Source organism: Camarhynchus parvulus, chromosome 28, assembly GCF_901933205.1.
Source record: "Camarhynchus parvulus chromosome 28, STF_HiC, whole genome shotgun sequence".
Taxonomy (NCBI): Eukaryota; Metazoa; Chordata; class Aves; order Passeriformes; family Thraupidae; genus Camarhynchus; species Camarhynchus parvulus.
In genome coordinates this window covers 185,695-204,739 of record NC_044598.1, presented here as the reverse complement: position 1 = coordinate 204,739, position 19,045 = coordinate 185,695, and the positions used below count along the sequence as shown (strand labels likewise).

The following is a 19,045-nucleotide window of genomic DNA, read 5'->3' as shown; positions in this document are numbered from 1 at the left end:
GCTCCGCTGCTACGGTCATTCTCCGGTTCGCCCCGCATCCTATGGGTGCGAAAGTGCAGACTACAACTCCCACCTCCCCTCCGCGCCTGAGGCGCTCGGACTCCAAGTCCCGTCGTGCCCCGCGCCTCGCGGCGGTGTTGTCGGCGGCCCCAAGATGGCGGCGGTGGCGGCGGGCGCGGCGGCCCCTCAGCAGCCGCCGCCGCCTCAGCAGCCGCCGCAGCCGGCGGGAGGCGGCGGGAGCGGCTCTGGGGAGGCGGCGGGAGCCGCGGGTGGTGCCGGAGGCGGCGGCGGAGGTGCCGGAGGCGGCGGCGGCGCAGCCGGGCCTGCGCCGGGCTCGGGGTCGGGCGGCGGCGCGGCCGCGGGCGAGTCGTGGTACCTGGCGCTGCTGGGCCTGGCCGAGCATTTCCGCACGTCCAGCCCGCCCAAGGTGCGGCTGTGCGTGCACTGCCTGCAGGCCGTGCTGCCCCGCAAGCCCCCGGCCCGCATGGAAGCCCGCACGCACCTGCAGCTCGGCTCCGTCCTCTACCACCACACCCGCAACGGCGACCAGGCCCGCGGGCACCTGGAGAAGGCGGTGAGCGGGGCTGGGATGGCCTTGGGGGACACGGGGGGCTTGGGAAGGGGGGAGCGGGGGGTGCCGCTGCAAGGACAAAGGGTTGGGGGCGGTGGGGACGGGGTCTGGGCGCTTGGAGAAGGTAAAGATTAGCGGGAGGGGTGCTGGCAGCTGGAAAAGATGAGGAGCAGGGCAGGGGGGCGGTGGGAGGCTCCTGGCATGGAGTGAGAGGGGGTCAGGGCGGTTCTGGTGGGTGTTGGTGCCAGCCTAACTCACTGTGTTCTCTTGCAGTGGCTGATATCCCAGCAGGTATCCTTTTCCCGGGATCCAGCTCCAAGCTCCGAACAGCTCCAGGGAGACTACCAAAGCACCTCAGGGGCCTGGGGGTGGGGGCATGGAATGGGTGTTTTGGGTTGGAAAGGACCTTAAATCCCATCTCATCCCCATTTTCCTGAGGGGTTGTGGAGGCTTTGCTGCTGTTTCCCACCCAGATTTTGTGGTTCCCTTAACCCTGGTGCCAGATCCCCCAGTTTGAAGATGTGAAGTTTGAGGCAGCCAGTTTGCTGTCAGAGCTCTACTGCCAGGAGGTGAGAGAAACCCCCAAAACCCCTCTGTGCCCCTCGACTTTGGGGGTTTCTCCCCAGATCCCTCTTCTCCCATCCAATTTTCTTCTCCCCAGATTCCTCCAATCCTCCCCAGATCCCAGATTCCTCCAGTCCTCCCCAGATCCCAGATTTCTCCAATCCTCCCCAGACCCCAGATTCCTCCAGTCCTCCCCAGATTCCTCCAATCCTCCCCAAATCCCAGATTCCTCCAATCCTGTCCAACCCTACTTTGGACATTCCATGGACGCAGCAGCCCAGGACTTTTCCCCACTTTATTTTTATTGCTTCCAACGCTCTGATCCGTCCCTCCCAGCCCTCCCTGGAGGGTTCAGCGTGGTTTTCCAGGGCTGTGGGATTCCAGGATCCAGGTTTGTGGTGACTGGGGGGGCCTGTCTGTGTTGCAGAATTCCGTGGACACGGCCAAGCCCCTGCTGCGCAAAGCCATCCAGATCTCCCAGCAGACTCCCTACTGGCACTGCAGGCTGCTCTTCCAGCTGGCTGTGAGTCCTTGCAGCAGCAATTCCTTGGGGAAAAATCCTGCAAAAAATCCTGCATCCCCGTTCAAAACAGCCTGCAAGCCTTGCATTTTATTATTCCTTTTAAAAATTTGCTGTAACTGGGTGGTTTTTATCCCTTTATCCCCTAAAAATTTGTTGTTAGCGGAGAGGGAAAATCCAGGGTGGGAATTGGTGTTGGGTTGGATCAAGGAATCCGCCAGGATCACTCAGTGGGAATTAGGGACCTGGAATTCCAAGGATGGAGGGAAAAAATCCATTTTGAGGCTTATCCTGCTGGGCTTGGAAGTGTTGATTGTTTTATGTTTCATGAGGGATGGGAGAAGGAGGAAAAGCATCCAAGGAAAGGAGCCAGGAAAAGAGTCCAAGGAAAGTTTTTGTTCCTGCTCTGGAATACGCTTCAGAATATTTATAAAGTTAAAAATGTTAGTGAGAATAGAGACATATTTTAATGTGTTTATGGAAAAAGAATCTTAATTCTCTATGGATTCAGGAATATTTAGTCTCCCAGGAACTGAGGAATATTTAATTTTCCGGGAATTCATCCTGAGGATTCCAGAGCTTTTCCTCTCCTTGGAGCTTCCCATTTTTCCTGTTTTTCCCTGATTTCCCATTTCCTTGGAGCCTGTTCTCCTCTTCCTGAATTCCCTCTGGGTTTGGGAAAGGGATAAAATTTGGGAGCACACTTTGCAGGCTCCTCTTGCTGGGAAAAATCTTGCTCCAGTGGGACAATCCCTGGGTTTTTTGGAGCTGTGGGGATCTGATCAGCCCTGGATTTTCACCCTTTGCAAGATCTGCCTCCAATTTTTAACCAATTCCTCATTAATTAGGAATTTGAAGACAAATAAATCCTTCTGGGATCAGACAAATCCTTGGAAACGCCACAGATTTCTTTGGAAAACGGGTCTAAAACCCCATTAAGGAGCAGGGATTTGTAAATCCAGGGATAATGGCATTTTTTTGGGGATTCATGGAGCAAATGCTGGATTTTCATGGCATTTTTTATTCCCATTTCAGCAACTGCACACGCTGGAGAAGGATTTGGTGTCGGCCTGTGACCTGCTGGGCGTGGGGGCAGAGTACGCGCGCGTGGTGGGCTCCGAGTACACCAGGTGCAGCTCTGCCTTCCTCAGGGATCCCTGCCTGCATTCCTGGGATTCCCTGCCTAGATTCCCTGCCTGAATTCCCTGGGATTCCCTGCCTGGATTCCCTGGGATTCCCTGTCTGGATTCCCTGGGATTCCCTGTCTGGATTCCCTGGGATTCCCTGCCTGAGTTCCCTGGGATTCCCTGCCTGGATTCCCTGGGATTCTCTGCCTGAGTTCCCTGGGATTCCCTGCCTGAGTTCCCTGGGATTCCTTGCCTGGATTCCCTGGGATTCCCTGCCTGGATTCCCTGGGATTCTCTGCCTGAGTTCCCTGGGATTCCCTGCCTGAGTTCCCTGGGATTCCTTGCCTGGATTCCCTGGGATTCCCTGCCTGGATTCCCTGGGATTCCCTGCCTAGATTCCCTGCCTGGATTCCCTGGGATTCCCTGCCTGGATTCCCTGGGATTCTCTGCCTGAGTTCCCTGGGATTCCCTGTCTGGATTCCCTGGGATTCCTTGCCTGGATTCCCTGGGATTCCTTGCCTGAATTCCCCGGGATTCCCTGCCTGGATTCCCTGGGATTCCCTGCCTGGATTCCCTGGGATTCTCTGCCTGAGTTCCCTGGGATTCCCTGCCTGAGTTCCCTGGGATTCCTTGCCTGGATTCCCTGGGATTCCCTGCCTGGATTCCCTGGGATTCCCTGCCTAGATTCCCTGCCTGGATTCCCTGGGATTCCCTGCCTGGATTCCCTGGGATTCTCTGCCTGAGTTCCCTGGGATTCCCTGTCTGGATTCCCTGGGATTCCTTGCCTGGATTCCCTGGGATTCCTTGCCTGAATTCCCCGGGATTCCCTGCCTGGATTCCCTGGGATTCCCTGCCCAGATTCCCTGGGATTCCATCCCTGAATTCCCTGGGATTCCCTGCCTGAATTCCTTGGGATTTCATCCCTGAGTTCTCTGGGATTTCATCCCTGAATTCCCTGGGATTCCCTGCCTGAATTTCCTGGGATTTCATCCCTGAATTCTTTGGGATTCCCTGCCTGAATTTCCTGGGATTTCATCCCTGAATTCCCTGGGATTTCATCCCTTAATTCCCTGGGATTCCCTGCCTGAATTCCCTGGGATTTCTTCCTTGAGTCCCCTGGGATTTCCCGACAGAATTCCTGGGATTTCCTCCCCAAATTCCCTGGGCTTCCTGCCTGAATTCCCTGGGATCTCCTCCCCCAATTCCCCAGGAATTCCTCTATCAGTTCCCTTAATCCTCTTTTTTCCCTGTTTTTAGAGGGAGAAAAAGTCAGATTTTTTTTTCCTGGTGTTTTTCTCTTTGTGGATGGAAAAATTTCTTTTGGGATTTAATTTTATTTTCTTTCATTCCAGAGCCCTGTTTCTGCTCAGCAAGGGGATGGTGAGTTGGAACTCTTTTTAAAATAAATTATTTATTGTTTAATTGTAAATTCCAGAGGATTTTTTTTTGGTTGGGGGGAGAGATAAGCAGGATTCTGGAGGATAAATCCAGCTTTTCTCCCTTATTTTTTCTGGGAAAAATAAAAGAATTGTTGCAAATTTTCACTGGAGCTTTTGTAATGAGAGATGGAAAAGCTGGTGGGGTGAAAGAGCTGTGGAAATCAGGTGAAAATTCCAATCCTAATGCCTGGAATTGGAGAATCCCTGGAATTGGAGAATCCATGGAATTGGAGAATCCTGGAATTGGAGAATCCATGGAATTGTTTGGCTTGGAAGAAGCAGGGACACCTTCCACTATCCCAGGCAGCTCCAAGCTGGCTTTGGGCAATTCCAGGCTTGAGGCAGCCCCGTTTTCCATGGGGAATTGTCACTCCCTGAGGGTTCATCCTGACAAATTTTCCTGGATTTTCCTTGGGAATTGCAGCTGCTGCTGATGGAGAGGAAGCTGCAGGAGGTTCACCCGCTGCTGACGCTGTGTGGGCAGATCGTGGAGAACTGGCAGGGCAATCCCATCCAGAAGGAATCCCTCAGGGTCTTCTTCCTGGTCCTGCAGGTCACACATTACCTGGATGCCGGCCAGGTATGTGCCACGTTCCAGCTGGGAGTTTGGGACAGGGATATTCCCTAAAAAATCAGCCCTGAGGGGATTTTTGGGGTTTTTTTTGGAAGTTAAACAAACTCCTTTGGGTTTTGTTGCCAAATTAAACGGAGAGTGAGGAAATCACGTTAATTTGGAGATGTTTTCCACGATATTTTTATATCCACGGTGGTCTCTGTTGCTTCCCGCGTGTGTTGGAGGGAATAAAGGAATTTTTGGGGGATTTGGGGAATATTTTGAGCATCCCTTGGTGCCGTTCACCCCCGTGAAGCGCTGAAGGTCATCAATCCTAAACCAAGCCCCTCAATAAGGGAATTACCACTCTGCTGGGAGTTTCCCCTGTCCCAGAGCATTCCAGCAGTGGGGATGTGAGGAATTCCCCCTGGGAATTGTGTGCTGGCAGGTGAAGAGCGTGAAGCCGTGCCTGAAGCAGCTGCAGCAGTGCATCCAAACCATCTCCACCCTGCACGACGACGAGATCCTGCCCAGCAACCCCGCCGACCTCTTCCACTGGCTGCCCAAGGAGCACATGTGTGTGCTGGTCTACCTGGTGAGAGCTCCTCGTTCCTGCTAATCGCTAATTAACGAGGGGTTTGGAGCCAGCAGGGATGGGGTTTGTGGCTGCTTTGGGCTGGTTTTCCCTCAGCGACCCCGGCGTGATGCTGAGGGGGTTGCTCAGTGTGTGAGGAGATTGCAGGCTGGAAATGGGAATTAATAAATCATTCAATAACTAATTAATTAATTAGTACCTGACTCAAATGAAAATGAAGTTATTTGTAGAAATCAGAACACTTTGGCTTAATTTTATCAACTGTTTGTGCTTTTTTTTCCCCCCTCAGTGTCCGTGGGGTGATGCTGAGGGAGCTGCTTGGTGTGTGAGGAGATTCCAGGCTGGAAATGGGAATTACTTAATAAATAATTAATTAACTGATTAATCAATACCCCAATCAAGTGAAAAATGGAGATATTTGTACAAATCAGGCCACTTTGGCTTCATTTTATCAACTGCTTGGGGCTGGTTGTGCCTCGGCATCCATGGGGTGATGCTGAAGGGGCTGCTCAGTGTGTGAGGAGATTCCAGGCTGGGAATGGGAATTAATTAATTAATTGATTTATCATTTAATACCCAATTGAAATGAAAATTGAGTTATTTATACAAAGGAAAGCACTTTGACTTAATTTCATCAGCTGCTTGGTGCTGGTCCTGCCTCAGTGTCCAGGGGTGATGCTGAGGGAGCTGCTCAGTGTGTGAGGAGACTCCAGTCTGCAAATGGGAATTAATTAGTTAATAACTAATTAATTGATTAATTAATACCTGATTCAAATGAAAATTGAGTCATTTGTACAGAGCAGAACCACTTTGGCTTAATTTTACCAACATGAGGAGAGCTGGACTTGGAATTGCTGAAGGACTTTGTTAAATTTCTTGGAGATTATTCCAATCCTTGGAAAAAATCTGGGATTTGAGGAGTTCTGTGAATTCCCAGCCCTTCCCTCTCTGCACAGATAAATTTTGGGAATCATGGAATGGTTGGGGCTGGGAAGGAGCTTTAGGATCATCCATTCCCACCCCCTCAATCACACTTCCCACTATCCTGGGCCGCTCCAGAACTTTGCCAGGGATTTCTGCTGTGGGAATTGCATCCTAGGGGAATTCCTGAGGGGGATAATCCTTGCTGTGCTTCCCTGCAGGTGACAGTGATGCATTCCATGCAGGCAGGCTACCTGGAGAAGGCTCAGAAGTACACGGACAAAGCCCTCATGCAGCTGGAGAAGCTCAAAAGTAAGGAAAAAGGGCTCGGAATTCTTCTGGATTCCAGAAAAATCCTGGAAAATCCCGTTATTTATTCCTCATTTAAACCCATCCCACAGCCTTGTTGAGCTGCTGGGTCAGCCTAAAACTAAAACTAAAATTGAACCCCTGATTTTAAGGCCAAGGGGTGGCTTTGGAGTACAAAAATCAACTTTTTGGGTTTTTTTTTTTTTGGGTGGGATTTGAAACATTCCACAAATGCCTGATGGAATTGCTCCTGCTCCTTTCCCAGTGCTGGACTGCAGCCCCATCCTGTCCTCATTCCAAGTGATTTTGTTGGAACACATCATCATGTGCAGGCTGGTCACAGGACACAAAGCCACAGCCCTGCAGGAGGTAACGAGGGAATTCCAGCATTTCCTGCTTGGGATTGGCTCCCAAAAAATGGGAATATTCTGCAGGAACAGCCTCTAAAATGTGGGAATTCCTGCTGGGTTATTCATGGATACAGCCAGCCTTGGTGGGGCTCAGGACTTGGGAAATGTGGGATTGCCTCATTTTAAATGTTTATTTAAGGGCACTTTGGGATTGATCATGGGATAATCAGTAATTGGATGGATTGACACCTTCCTGGTGGCAATTCCAGGCTGATTCCAGTGGTTTTTTCCCATTCCAACCATTCCAGAGTGGCTCCTTCCTCTTCAGGTTCCTGCCCCATCCAGGTGTTTCCCAGTTTTTCCCATTCCTGCTTTTCCTCCTCTTTCCTGGTTCACTTGGGTTGTTCCAAAGAAAACTGGACTTTTTTAAAATTTTTTTCTATTTTTCCAATAATTTTAAAATCCTGGGAATCCATCCCAGGCCTGGATCATCCAATCCCTGCTGTCAGCTTTCTTAGGAACACTGTGCTGGGAATGGGGAGGGATCCAGCCTCCTGAAACTCATCCCAATCCCAGATTTTGGGAGGTTTTATCCCACTTTTCCTGGGAAACCTGCAGCATTTCAGGAGGGACCCGTGGCTGTGAATTCCAGGGGGTGGAGGAAACCATTCCAAAGCAGCTGGAATGTGGGAGGGATGTGAGGAAATCCCTTCTCCTGTGCTGGCAGCACACCCAGCCTCCCTTTCTATCCAGGAGATCCTGGATAAGATCCCTGCATCCACGAGGGGTGCAAGGAGCGGGATTTGGAGCATAAAACTGAGGGGGAAAAGTGTCAAAAATGGAGAATTGGGGTTTTTTTTCCCTCAGATCTCCCAGGTGTGCCAGCTGTGCCAGCAGTCTCCCAGGCTCTTCTCCAACCACGCTGCCCAGCTGCACACGCTCCTGGTGAGTTTTTGGGGTCAAACCTGGGAATTCTGCATCCCACCCGGAATTCCAGAGAGGAGATTCCCTGGGAATTACAGATCTGCAACCCTGCACTGCTTGGGGGAGCTCATCCCCACCTGGAAACCCTTTGGAAACAGAATTCCAGGATGGGTTGGGCAGGCAGGGGCACTTCCCACTATCTCTCCAGCAATTCCTGGAGAGAAAAATCCCATTTTTTCTGTGGAGAAAATTCCTGGGATTTGGCTTTTCCTGGGTATTTTTGACATCCAGGCCTTGTCTGGCAGCAGTTCCTTCATGAAGGGAGGGGGAATTTGGGAGGAGTCAGCTGGAAAAGGGGAAATCCAGGGATTTCAACTGTGCCCACTGGAGATGGCTTTATGTGGGAATTATAGAAGGCAAAAGGTTTTTGTAGGGAATACTGAGTTCTCCACGATTTTAATAAAGATTTTTTTAGCTAAAATAAGCTTTTTTCCCCATGAATAATTTTTTTAAAGGACATTTTTTGGAAATTCCTTATTTTCCCCACACCTGAGACTCGATGCTCCCTTTTTCCTCCTGTTATCCCAATATTTCCATGGATTTGGGAATGTTTTGGGCTGCATTCCCAAAAAATATCCTTTCTTTTCCAGGGTCTCTACTGCATCTCTGTCAACTGCATGGATAATGCAGAAGCACAATTCACTACAGCACTGAGGGTGAGATTTTATTCCCAAATTTTCTCCTGGAAACTTAAGGATGGCAATGTGAATTTAGAAGGGAAACCTTCCTTAATTCCATTATTTATTAACGATTTTCCTTGGATTGAGGGGGGATTTTTAACATCAGAATATCAACGTGTGAGTTTTTTAGCCAGGATATTTTAATGGGAATGAACAAATGGTGAGGAAAAAACTGAAATATTTGGGGATTTTCTCCTTTCCAGCTCACAACCCACCAGGAGCTGTGGGCGTTCATTGTCACCAACCTGGCCAGCGTCTACATCCGGGAGGGGAATCGGCACCAGGAGGTGAGCTGGGCTCTCCCTAATCCTGCTTTTCTGTGGAGAAAATCCCTGAAATTCTGCTTTTTCTGGGCTTTTTTTCCATCAGGGCCTTGCTGGCCACACTCCCTCCCCTGTGGAAAATTCTAGTTTGCTTTTCTGTTTTTTTCCATCGCTTGCTGACATCCTATTCATAGTCTCACTTTCTTGAAAAAAGAAATTCTGCTTTTTCTGGGTATTTTTTCCATCAGGGCCTTGCTGGCCACAGCTCCTTCATGAGGAGAGTGGGAATTCCTGAGAAATTGGCGGGAAAACTCCAAAATTTCTGGGTTATTCCCACAATTTTTCCCACTCTTTCTCTCAAATCCTGCTTTTCTGTGGAGAAAATTCCTGGGATTTGCCTTTTTCTGGGTATTTTTTCCATCAGGGCCTTGCTGACAGAATCCTATTCATGAGGGGAGTGGGAAATCTCAACTTTCTGTTCTCTGATGGAGAAAAATCCTGAAATTCTGCTTTTTCTGGGTATTTTTCATCCGCTCTCAATCAGGGGTGGGTATTCACAATTTTCTGTGAAAAAAAAAAAAAATGCTTTTTCTCTTTTTTCCATCAGGGCCTTGCTGGCCGCAGCTCCTTCATGGGGGGGAGCAAAAAATATACTTAAAATTTGTGAATTCTTTAATTAAATTCTGGTTTTTATTAATCAAATCCGATATTAAATTCATTATCTGATCCATCAGCTCCAAGTTGTCTGTGGGAATACAATTATCCAGGAAAAGCTGTGGAATTGGAGGAGATTTGGGATAAAACTTGGATTTTTGGGATCAAAGCAAGCCTAAAATTCCCAATATTGGGATAAACTTGGGCCGGTTTGGGTGGCATTTCACTGTTTTGGTGTTGATTTTTTCCTTGGAAAATTGATTTTTCCTTTTCTTCTCCCACTTTTCCAGCTCTACAGTTTATTGGAAAGGATAAACCCCGACCACAACTTCCCAGTGAGGTGAGAATTCCCACAAATCCCAACATTCCGGGCTGGGAATGACTGATTTGCAGCAGGATTTTCAACAAATTAGGAGAAAAAAAATCCAACTTAACTCCAGTGAAAAACTTGGGATGGGGCTCAAACGTAATATTTTGCTTGGGAGTTGGATTTTGGGGTGGAATTCCTGGGAATTTGGGTGGCATCCTGAGGTATCCATGTGGTTTTTTTCCCCATAGTTCCCACTGTCTGCGGGCTGCAGCCTTCTACATCCGAGGGCTCTTCTCCTTTTTCCAGGGAAGATACAACGAGGCCAAGTGAGTCCAAACCCCTGGGGAAAAAGTGGGAAAAATGTGGGGAAAATGTTGGAAAAATCACCCTGGCTTTTTTTGTTTTGGGATGGGAGTGGGAATGCCAAGGCTTTGTGTCCATCCCATGGATTTCTCCTGGATTGGCCGGGGATGTGGTGAGGGTTGAGCTCTTTCCCTTTGGAATCCTTAGAAATCATTCCCTGCCATCCCTTGAGAATCTTGGCAATGTTGCTCCCAGCGATCCCAAAAAAATCCTTGGGAATTCTTGGAGAGAAGGTGATTCCCTCCAATCCCAAGGAGTCCTTGGGAATCAGCCCCTGCAATCCTTAGAAATCCTTGGGAATTTTGGGGTCTTATTCCCTGCAATCCCAAGGAATCCTTGGGATCTCATTCCCTGTAATCCCAAAGAATCCCTGAGAATTTTGGGACCATTATGCCCTGGAATCCTTGGGGATCTGCATTCCCTGGAATCCTTGGGAATTTTGGGGTTTTAATCCCTGCAATCCCAGGGAATCCTTGGGAATTTTACTCCCTGGAATCCTTGGGAATCCTTGAGAATCTGGGACTTTTATTCCTTGGAACCCCAAGAAACCCTTGGGAATCTTGGGCATTTTATTCCCTTCAATTCCAGGGAATCCTTGGGATCTCATTCCCTGTAATCCTAAAGAATCCCTGAGAATTTTGGGATCATTATGCCCTGGAATTCCTGGGAATTTTGGGATTGTTATTCCCTGGAATCCCTGGGAATTTTGGGATTGTTATTCCCTGGAATCCTTGGGAATTTTGGGATTTTAATCCCCGCAATCCCAAGGAACCCCGCCCGGGGAATCTCATTCCTTTCCATCCCAGGAATCTGCACCTTCCAAGGGCCCAATCCAAGAGAAACCTCAGGAATTCCCTTTCTCTGAGCTCCTTTATCCCAGCTGCTGCCCCTCCATCCCTGCAGGAGTCACCCCAGGCTGCTCGGGGGGGGCTCCAATCCGTTTTCCCGTTTTCCCGTTTTTCCAGGCGTTTTTTGCGGGAGACGCTGAAGATGTCGAACGCCGAGGACCTGAACCGCCTGACCGCCTGCTCGCTGGTGCTGCTGGGCCACATCTTCTACGTGCTGGGCAACCACAGGGTGACTCCAGAGCCCTCCCCACCCCTGGGTCCTGCAAGGGCCATTCCCAGAAAAAATTCCCCCCCCAAAAAAAAAATCCCCGAGAAAATCGGGACACAGGTGGAAAAAATGGGATTTTTAAAGGGTTTTTTAGTGCTGTCGTATAAAAAAATCGGGATTTTCTTCCCCCTGGATCGTCCAAACCTCTCCCAGTCCCTGGAATCCTGCAGTGGGCATTCCCAGAATAAATCCCCCCAAAAAAATCCCTCAAAAAAATTCCAGCTGAAATCAGGGAATCCATTGCCTTACAATCCTAAGGAATGTTTAGGAATCTTGGGATTTTATTCTTTTCTATCCCAGCAAATCCCTGGCAATCTTGGGATTTTATTCCCTGCAATCCCAGGGAATCCTTGGGAATTTTGGGATTTTATTTCCTGCAATCCTAAGGAATTCTTGGGCCTGTTACTCCCTTCCATCCCAAGGAATTTTGGGATTTTATTCCTTTCCATCCCAGCAGATCCTTGGGATCTGATTCCTTTTCATCCCAGGGAATCCCTGGGAATTTGGGGATTTTATTCCCTTCCACACCATGGATTCCTTGGGAATTTTGAGATTTTATTCCCTTCAATCCCAAGAAATCCTTGAGAATCTTGAGCATTTTCCTGCCTTCCATCCCATCGAGCAGAGCGACAAAAAATCCAATTTCCCACCAGGAATTTTCCATCTTTTCCACTCAATCAGTGCCGGAAAGGGCGGGAAAAATTCCCATAAAATTCCAATTTTTCCCTTTCCTTTCCCGATTTTCCTAGGAAAGCAACAACATGGTGGTGCCAGCCATGCAGCTGGCCAGCAAGATCCCAGACATGTCCGTGCAGCTCTGGTCCTCTGCCCTGCTCCGGGGTAAATCCGGGATCAATCCGGGATCTGGGAGCAGCCTGGGAACAGGGAAACAGCCTGGGGAGGGTGGGAGTGCTGGGGATTATCCCAGGGCTTTGGGGGAAATGGGAATGTGCAGCTCCAGGGGTGATTTTTCCATAAAAAACTGGGATGGAGCCTCTGGGAGACTGGGAATTAAAGGAAAATGTGGAAATTATCCCAAGGGTTTGGGGGAAATGGGAATGGGAAAGCTGCAGGGGTGATTTATCCATAAAAAACATTTCCTTTGGAAAAGGGGAAAAAAATTCAGGATCCCTGTGGAATTTATGGGGCAGATTTTGCCTCAAATTGAGGCAATTTTGGGGATTTTATTCCCTGCAATCCTAAGGAATTCTTGGGAATTTGGGGATTTTATTCCCTACAATCCCAGGAGGAATTTGGGGATTTTATTCCCTGCAATCCCAAGAGGAATTTTGGGTTTTGATTCCCTACAATCCCAAGAGGAATTTTGGGTTTTGATTCCCTACAATCCCAAAAGGAATTTTGGGATTTGATTCCCTACAATCCCAAGAGGAATGTTGAGATTTTATTCCCTGAAATCCTAAGGAATTCTTGGGAATTTTGGGATTTTATTCCCTGCAATCCCAAGAGGAATTTTGGGATTTTATTCCCTGCAATCCCAGGAGGGAATTTTGGGATTTTATTCCCTGCAATCCTAAGGAATTCTTGGGAATTTTGAGATTTGATTCCCTACAATCCCAAGAGGAATTTTGGGATTTTATTCCCTGCAATCCCAGGGAATCCTTGAGATTTCTGTGCAGACCCCAAACTCAGGGAGGATTTTTGGGATGAGGGGAGCTCAGAGGTGGGACTTGGATAAATCCCAGGATTTTTTTGGGATGAGGGGAGCTCAGAGGTGGGACTTGGATAAATCCCAGGATTTCTCTGCCTTTGCCAGACCTGAACAAGGCGTGTGGCAATGCCATGGATGCCCACGAGGCCGCCCAGATGCACCAGAACTTCTCCCAGCAGCTGCTCCAGGACCACATCGAGGCCTGCAGCCTCCCCGAGCACAACCTGATCACGGTCAGAGCCCAGGAATTCCCAAAATTCCCAAAATTCCCACTTTGCCTGTGGCAAAAAGGACCCTTGAGTTCATTTCTATAGTTTTTTAAAATGATTTTTTTTAGTGCTGTCGCATCCAAAATTGAGATTTTCTTCCCTCTGGATCATCCAAATCCTTCCCCAATCCCTGGAATCCTGCAATTGGCATTCCCAGAAAGAAATCCCTGCCAAAAAATCCCCCCAAAAATTAGGATAAGGGTGGGAAAATGGGATTTTTTAAGGGTTTTTTAGTGCTTTTGCATCCAAAATTGGGATTTTCTTGCCTCTGGATCATCCAAATCCCTCCCAGTGGGGTTTTGGCTTTGAAATCCCAAAAAATCCCCTGGAAAACCAAATCCCAGCGGGGTTCCCTGCTGCAGTGTGGGATTCCTTGGGAATTCTGATCCCGAGGCAAATTTCCCCATTTTTCCTGGGATTTTGGTTTTGAAATCCCCAAATAAACCCCTGGAAAAGCAAATTCCAGCGAGATGAGGGGTTGGAATTTGGGATCCCTGAGGCAGGGAGGGTTTTCCTGGGAATTCTGTGATGCTGAGGGAATTTTCTGGGAATTTTTCCTGGGATTTTGATCCCGTTTTTTTCCCTTTGCAGTGGACGGATGGACCCCCCCCAGTCCAATTCCAGGCCCAGAACGGCCCCACCACCAGCCTGGCCAGTCTGCTGTGAATTCCAAGAAAACTCCAGGAAAATTCCTGGAAAAAAAAAAACAAAACAAAAAAACTCCAGGATATCCACCAACAACATCCCAGGAGGAGAGGGGGAAAAAAACAAACAAACAAACAAAAAAGGCGTCAAAAACTTGGGAAAAGAAACAAAAAAAAATCCATGGAAAAGCTTCAGAATTCCCTCTGGTAGTGAGAAAAATCCAGGAATTTTCCAGGGATTCCCAGAGCCTCCGGAGCTGCTTTTCCAGGTGGGAATATCCAGGTGAATCCCAAGGTTTGATCCTGCAGGGAATTGCCAGGAAAAGCTGGGAATCCTCGGGGATGAAGAAATCATGGATTGGATTCCCAGCTGGAATTCCCCCGAGGGGAAATTCCCATTTTTTTTGGGAAGGAGGAATTCCAGGGTTTTTTGGGATGTCCCTCCCGCAGCCACAGCTCTCCCTCACGCCTTTGGGATTGGGGGGAAAAAAAAATCCGGAGTTTTCCTGCTGATCCCAAATTTTTTCCAGGCTGAAGGCACCACCTGTGCCTTAAGGATTCCCAAATCTTGGGAATAAATCCCAACCCAGAGGTTTGGGATGGAATTCCAGCCCTGCCCTCGGCATAAAATTCCCTTTTCCAGATTAAATTCTCTGGTTTTAGCCCAGTTGATTTTGGATTTCCCAGAAATCTGGGAATGCTGAATCCCAGGAAAACAAAAGCTGGAAGTTTTTTTCCAGGATCCCAGCAGTGCCTGGGGTGGAAATGAGTTGTTTTTCCCAGTTGGAATTTCTCCAGATTTTTGGGAAAGGGGGAAGGAAAAGAACTCTGGAATTTTTGGAGAGAAAAAAAAACCAAAGTCCTGAAACTGTCAGAGATTTTTGGGAATTTTTTAATCCCACTTGGATGGTAAGGAACCTTAAAATTCCCTCATTCCCATCATCTTTCCTTCCCAAATCCCCTTTTTTTTTTCCAGAGCATGGAATTTTTTCCACCCAAATTCCTCAATTTTTTTTTCCCTCTGGAATTCATTCCAGGGATGAGATTTTTTTTTTATCCCATTCCCAAAAACTTGCATTTTCCAGGGTTTTTTTAATATGGAAATCCTGGTCCTAAGTCTGCAAAGGACCTGGAAGTTTTGGGGATTGAGGATTGAGAGTTTTTATTCTGGAATTTTTTGGGGGATTAAGGAAAATCCTTAGTGCCACTGGAACTCAAAAAAAAAAACCCAAAAAACGGGGAAAAAAAATCCCCAAAAATTCCCAAATCCGGGGATTTTCCAGCCTGAATTTGGAATTTTCCAAATTCCATGGGAAATTCCAGAGGCTCCTGGGTTTTTTTTTTTGGGATATTTGGGATCCCACTGAGACAGAACCATCCCAGGAATTTTGGGATCTGGGGATTTTCATCAGGAACTGGGGGAGTTTTCCCAATTTTTGACTTTTTTGGGAAGCACACTCCCAGTTTTTATTTCCTCTGGTGTGCAACAATCCCTTGGAATCTTTTTCCTTGGAATTTTCCTGGCTTGGGAAAGGCTGAAATTCCCAAATCTCAGCCAGGAAATCCAAATTTTCCTTTCTAACTCCGTCATGTTCCAGAATATTCTGGAATTCCTGGCCTAACTCGGATCCAGCTCGGAATTTTGGGCTCAAATTCCCAAATTTTGGGCTGGAAAAGCCTCGGGATGATCCCAATCCCAGGGCAGGGACACTTCCACTATTCCAGGCTGCTCCCACCTGCATTTGAGCACTTCCAGGGCGGCCAAATCCCAAAAACTTTGGGAAAAACCTAGAAAAAAATGGGGAAAAAATTGGGAAAAATCCCAATTGTGGAGAGCTGTGGTTGGGGCTGAGCTTTGGGAATTCCCCAGGTGGGAAAAGAGCCTTTCCCACCCCCCCGGAGACGCCGAGGAAGGAGCAGAATTCCCAAAAATTCCACCAAATCCCCAATTTTCCGCCTTCAATCTCCCGTGAAAATCCATCAGAATCGGTGAAAGAGCCGGAAAATCCCTCGGGAATTCTGGGGTTGGGGTGGGAGCTCTGAGCTGATCCCAGCTCCCGCGGGCTCCTCCCGCCGCCGGAATTCCCAAATCCCCAAATTCCCGGCGGAAATTCCAATGTACAGAGCTTTTTACCATTGTATATTAAATTATTTAATAGCTTTTCGTGGCAGCTTCTCCTTCTTTTTCTTTTTTTTTTTTCTCTCATGGAGCAGAGCTGGGAAGGAGGAGCTGAAATTCCTTGAGATTTTGGAGGAAAAAGGGAAATGAAACCTGTGGGATTAAATCCCTGTGGGAATGATCCCAAATCCCATCAGGAATGATCCCAAGGGTTAAATCCCAATGGGAATGATCCCAAATCCCAATGGGAATGACCCCAGGGTTAAAGCCCAATGGGAATGATCCCAGATCCCAATGGGAATGATCCCAAATCCTAATGATGCCAAATCCCAACGGGAATGATCCCAAGGGTTAAATCCCAAAGGGAGTGATCCCAAAGCCCTGTGGGAATGATCCCAGATCCCACCGGCAATGATCCCAATTCCTGCAGGAATGATTCCAGGATTAAATCCCAATGGCAATGATCCCAAATCCCAATGGCAATGATCCCAAATCCCAACGGGAATGATCCCAAATCCCACCAGGAATGATCCCAAATCCCACCGGGAATGATCCCAAATCCCACCGAGCCTGATCCCGGCGGAGCAGCCGGACCGGACCGGACCGGACCGAGCCGCTCTGACCCAGATCAGCCCCGGAGTCACCGAGCGGGGACGGCCCCTCGTCATCCCATCCCCGGCCCGGGGCCCTGGCGCTGCCCCCGGTCCCGCTCGGCCCTCAGCCGCGAGTCCCGGTCCTCAGCCGGCCCGGCCGCCACCCCGCCCGCAGAACCGGCTCCGCCGGCCCCGGGGCCTCCCCCGCTTCCTGCCGCCGGCCCCCCCCCATCTGCGGCCCCAGCGCGGCCTGCGCGGGCGGATAAGGGCGGCGGGGCCGGCCCCTCCCGCGCCGCCATCACCTCAGCCGGCCCCGGGAGGAGCCAGCGCGGCCCGGCCCCGGGGAACCGCCGCGAGCCGCCGGGCCCGGCCCGCCGCACCGCCCCCTCCCCGCGGGCCGCGCTCTCATTGGCTCCTCTTGGATGAACTCTGTCTCCTATTGGATATTTCAGCTATCAATCAAATTTAGACCGCGCCTCTTTCCTCCCTCACAGCAGGGGCGCGGCGCGCACCACGGGGTCGCACCGCTGATTGGTCAGTATGCCCGTCAATCAAAAACAAACCGCACCCTTTCCATCACCGTTCTACTACGGGGGCGGAGCTACTACTGACTCTTCGCGCCGATTGGCTGCAACGCAGGCAACCCACCTTTCTATTTGCCGGCGACGCTGTCAATCATTAGTTTAAAGATTAAAAAAAAACCCCACCCAACGCAGCGCCCCAGGCCTGGGCAGGGGGCGTGGCCGGGAGCGAGGGTGTCCCAAATCTGCCTGGCAACGGGGGGTCCCGCGGGGGGGGGCGCGAGGGGAGGGGGGGGCACAGGGGAGGGGAGGGGGGGGAGAGGGGCGGGCACGGAGGGGGGGGGGAGGGGCGGGAGGATGGGGGGGGACGGCGAGTGGGGGGGCGGGTCCCCCTGCGCGCGCAGCCCCCCCCGCCCCCCCCTCCTGTCAGTGGCCACCTGAGGGAGCCGCCTCCCCTTCCCCCACGGCCCCAGTCCGGGCCGGGCCCCGCTGAGGAGGAGGAGGAGGCGGCTCTGAGGGGGCTCCGGACAGTGAGTGACACCCGCGCCTCAGCAGCCCCCCCGGGGGGGACGGGGACCAGGGGACACCCCCACACACACACCCCCTTCCCCCTGAGGGCGGCTCGGGGCTCGGGGCAGCGCGGGGGGAACGCCGGGGACGGAGATCCGGGGCGGTTTGTGAGGGGCACGGCCGTGAGGGGAGAAGGGAGCGGCCAAAAGGCGCCCAAGGCCAGGGGGGACCCCGTGAGGGACGCGGGGAGCCGGGCTGAGGGAGAGCGCCGAAGCGCCAGGGGGGTTCACGGGGGATGAAAGTGCGGCCGGGTGTGTGTGTGAGTGCGGGGGTGGGGGGTGGAGATAATAATAATAAAAAAAGAAAAAGCTTAAAAAGAAAAAGGCAAAAAAGAAAAGGTTGGGAAGTCCGAGGGGAGGGTGGGCACGGGTGAGGGGGTGCCAGGGAGGAGCGGGAGTGCATCCTGGGAGTTGCCCGATAGGCACAGCCACCAGAGCATGTCAGCAAAGGCGGATTATTGGTGCCAGAGCCTTGGGAAGGCGGGGGAGGGGAGTGGGGGAGGGGACGGGCCACCACCGGGGCCACCGGGGCCACCAGGCCACGGCTCGGGGCCGGGCGGGCAGCGCGGGCAGCGCTGAGGGAGCCCCCCGGGGCCCGGGCACGGCGGTGCGTGCCCCGCTGCGTGACGGGCCCGGAGCGGCACTCCGGAAACACGGAGAAAGTTTTGGGCACGGGGCGGGGAAACGCGGGCAGAGGAGCGGGGATGTGCGGGGAGAGGAGCGGGGATGTGCGGGGAAAGGAGCGGGGATGTGCGGGAGGAGCGGGGATGTGCGGGGAATGCTGAGGGGTTTGGGGGAAACTGAGGGGTTTGGGGAGAACTGAGTGGTACAGGAAAAGTGGAGGGGTTTGGGGAAAAGTTGGAGGGTTGAAGAGAAAAACAGGGATGCAGATAAAGTTGAGGGGTTTGGGGAAAGTTGAAGGGTCGAAGGGAAAAACAGGGATGCAGGAAATGCTGAGGGGTTTGGGGAAACTGAGTGGTACATGAAAAGTGGAGGGGTTTGGGGAAAAGTTGAGGGTTGAAGAGAAAACAGGGATGCAGATAAAGTTGAGGGGTTTGGGGAAAAGTTGAAGGGTCGAAGGGAGAAACAGGGATGCAGGAAAAGTTGAGGGGTTTGGGGGAAACTGAAGAGTGCAGGAAATGCTGAGGGGTTTGGGGGAAACTGAGGGGTTTGGAGAGAACTGAGTGGTACAGGAAAAGTGGAGGGGTTTGGGGAAAAGTTGGAGGATTGAAGGGAAAAACAGGGATGCAAAAGAAGTTGACGGGTGTGGGAAGAAGTGAGGGGTTTGGGGGAAACTGAGTGGTACAGGAAAAGTTGAGGGGTTTGGGGAAAAGTTGAAGGG

At 50.7% G+C, this 19,045-nt stretch overlaps 1 protein-coding gene across 1 annotated transcript; it reads left to right on the top strand.

The window, feature by feature from the left end:
* The first annotated feature begins 310 nt into the window (after nt 1–310).
* MAU2 (MAU2 sister chromatid cohesion factor) lies at nt 311–15,118 on the top strand. Its single transcript, XM_030966768.1, has 19 exons — nt 311–574; nt 845–862; nt 1,075–1,140; nt 1,563–1,658; nt 2,691–2,785; nt 4,135–4,162; nt 4,646–4,801; nt 5,223–5,369; nt 6,512–6,602; nt 6,865–6,968; nt 7,817–7,894; nt 8,524–8,589; nt 8,817–8,900; nt 9,821–9,870; nt 10,089–10,166; nt 11,169–11,280; nt 12,069–12,159; nt 13,094–13,221; nt 13,849–15,118. The coding sequence occupies exons 1-19, from the start codon at nt 485–487 to the stop codon at nt 13,921–13,923; spliced, it is 1,653 nt and encodes a 550-aa protein (XP_030822628.1). The 5' UTR covers nt 311–484; the 3' UTR covers nt 13,924–15,118.
* Nucleotides 15,119–19,045: the final 3,927 nt, after the last annotated feature.

Bases quoted from the DNA above. Each gene is read 5' to 3' on its own strand.
- MAU2 (XM_030966768.1), top strand. From the start codon at position 485: ATGGAAGCCCGCACGCACCTGCAGCTCGGCTCCGTCCTCTACCACCAC. The intron at 4,163-4,645 runs GTGAGTTGGAAC...TGGGAATTGCAG, and splicing joins TTCTGCTCAGCAAGGGGATG to CTGCTGCTGATGGAGAGGAA. The intron at 9,871-10,088 runs GTGAGAATTCCC...TTTTCCCCATAG, and splicing joins GACCACAACTTCCCAGTGAG to TTCCCACTGTCTGCGGGCTG.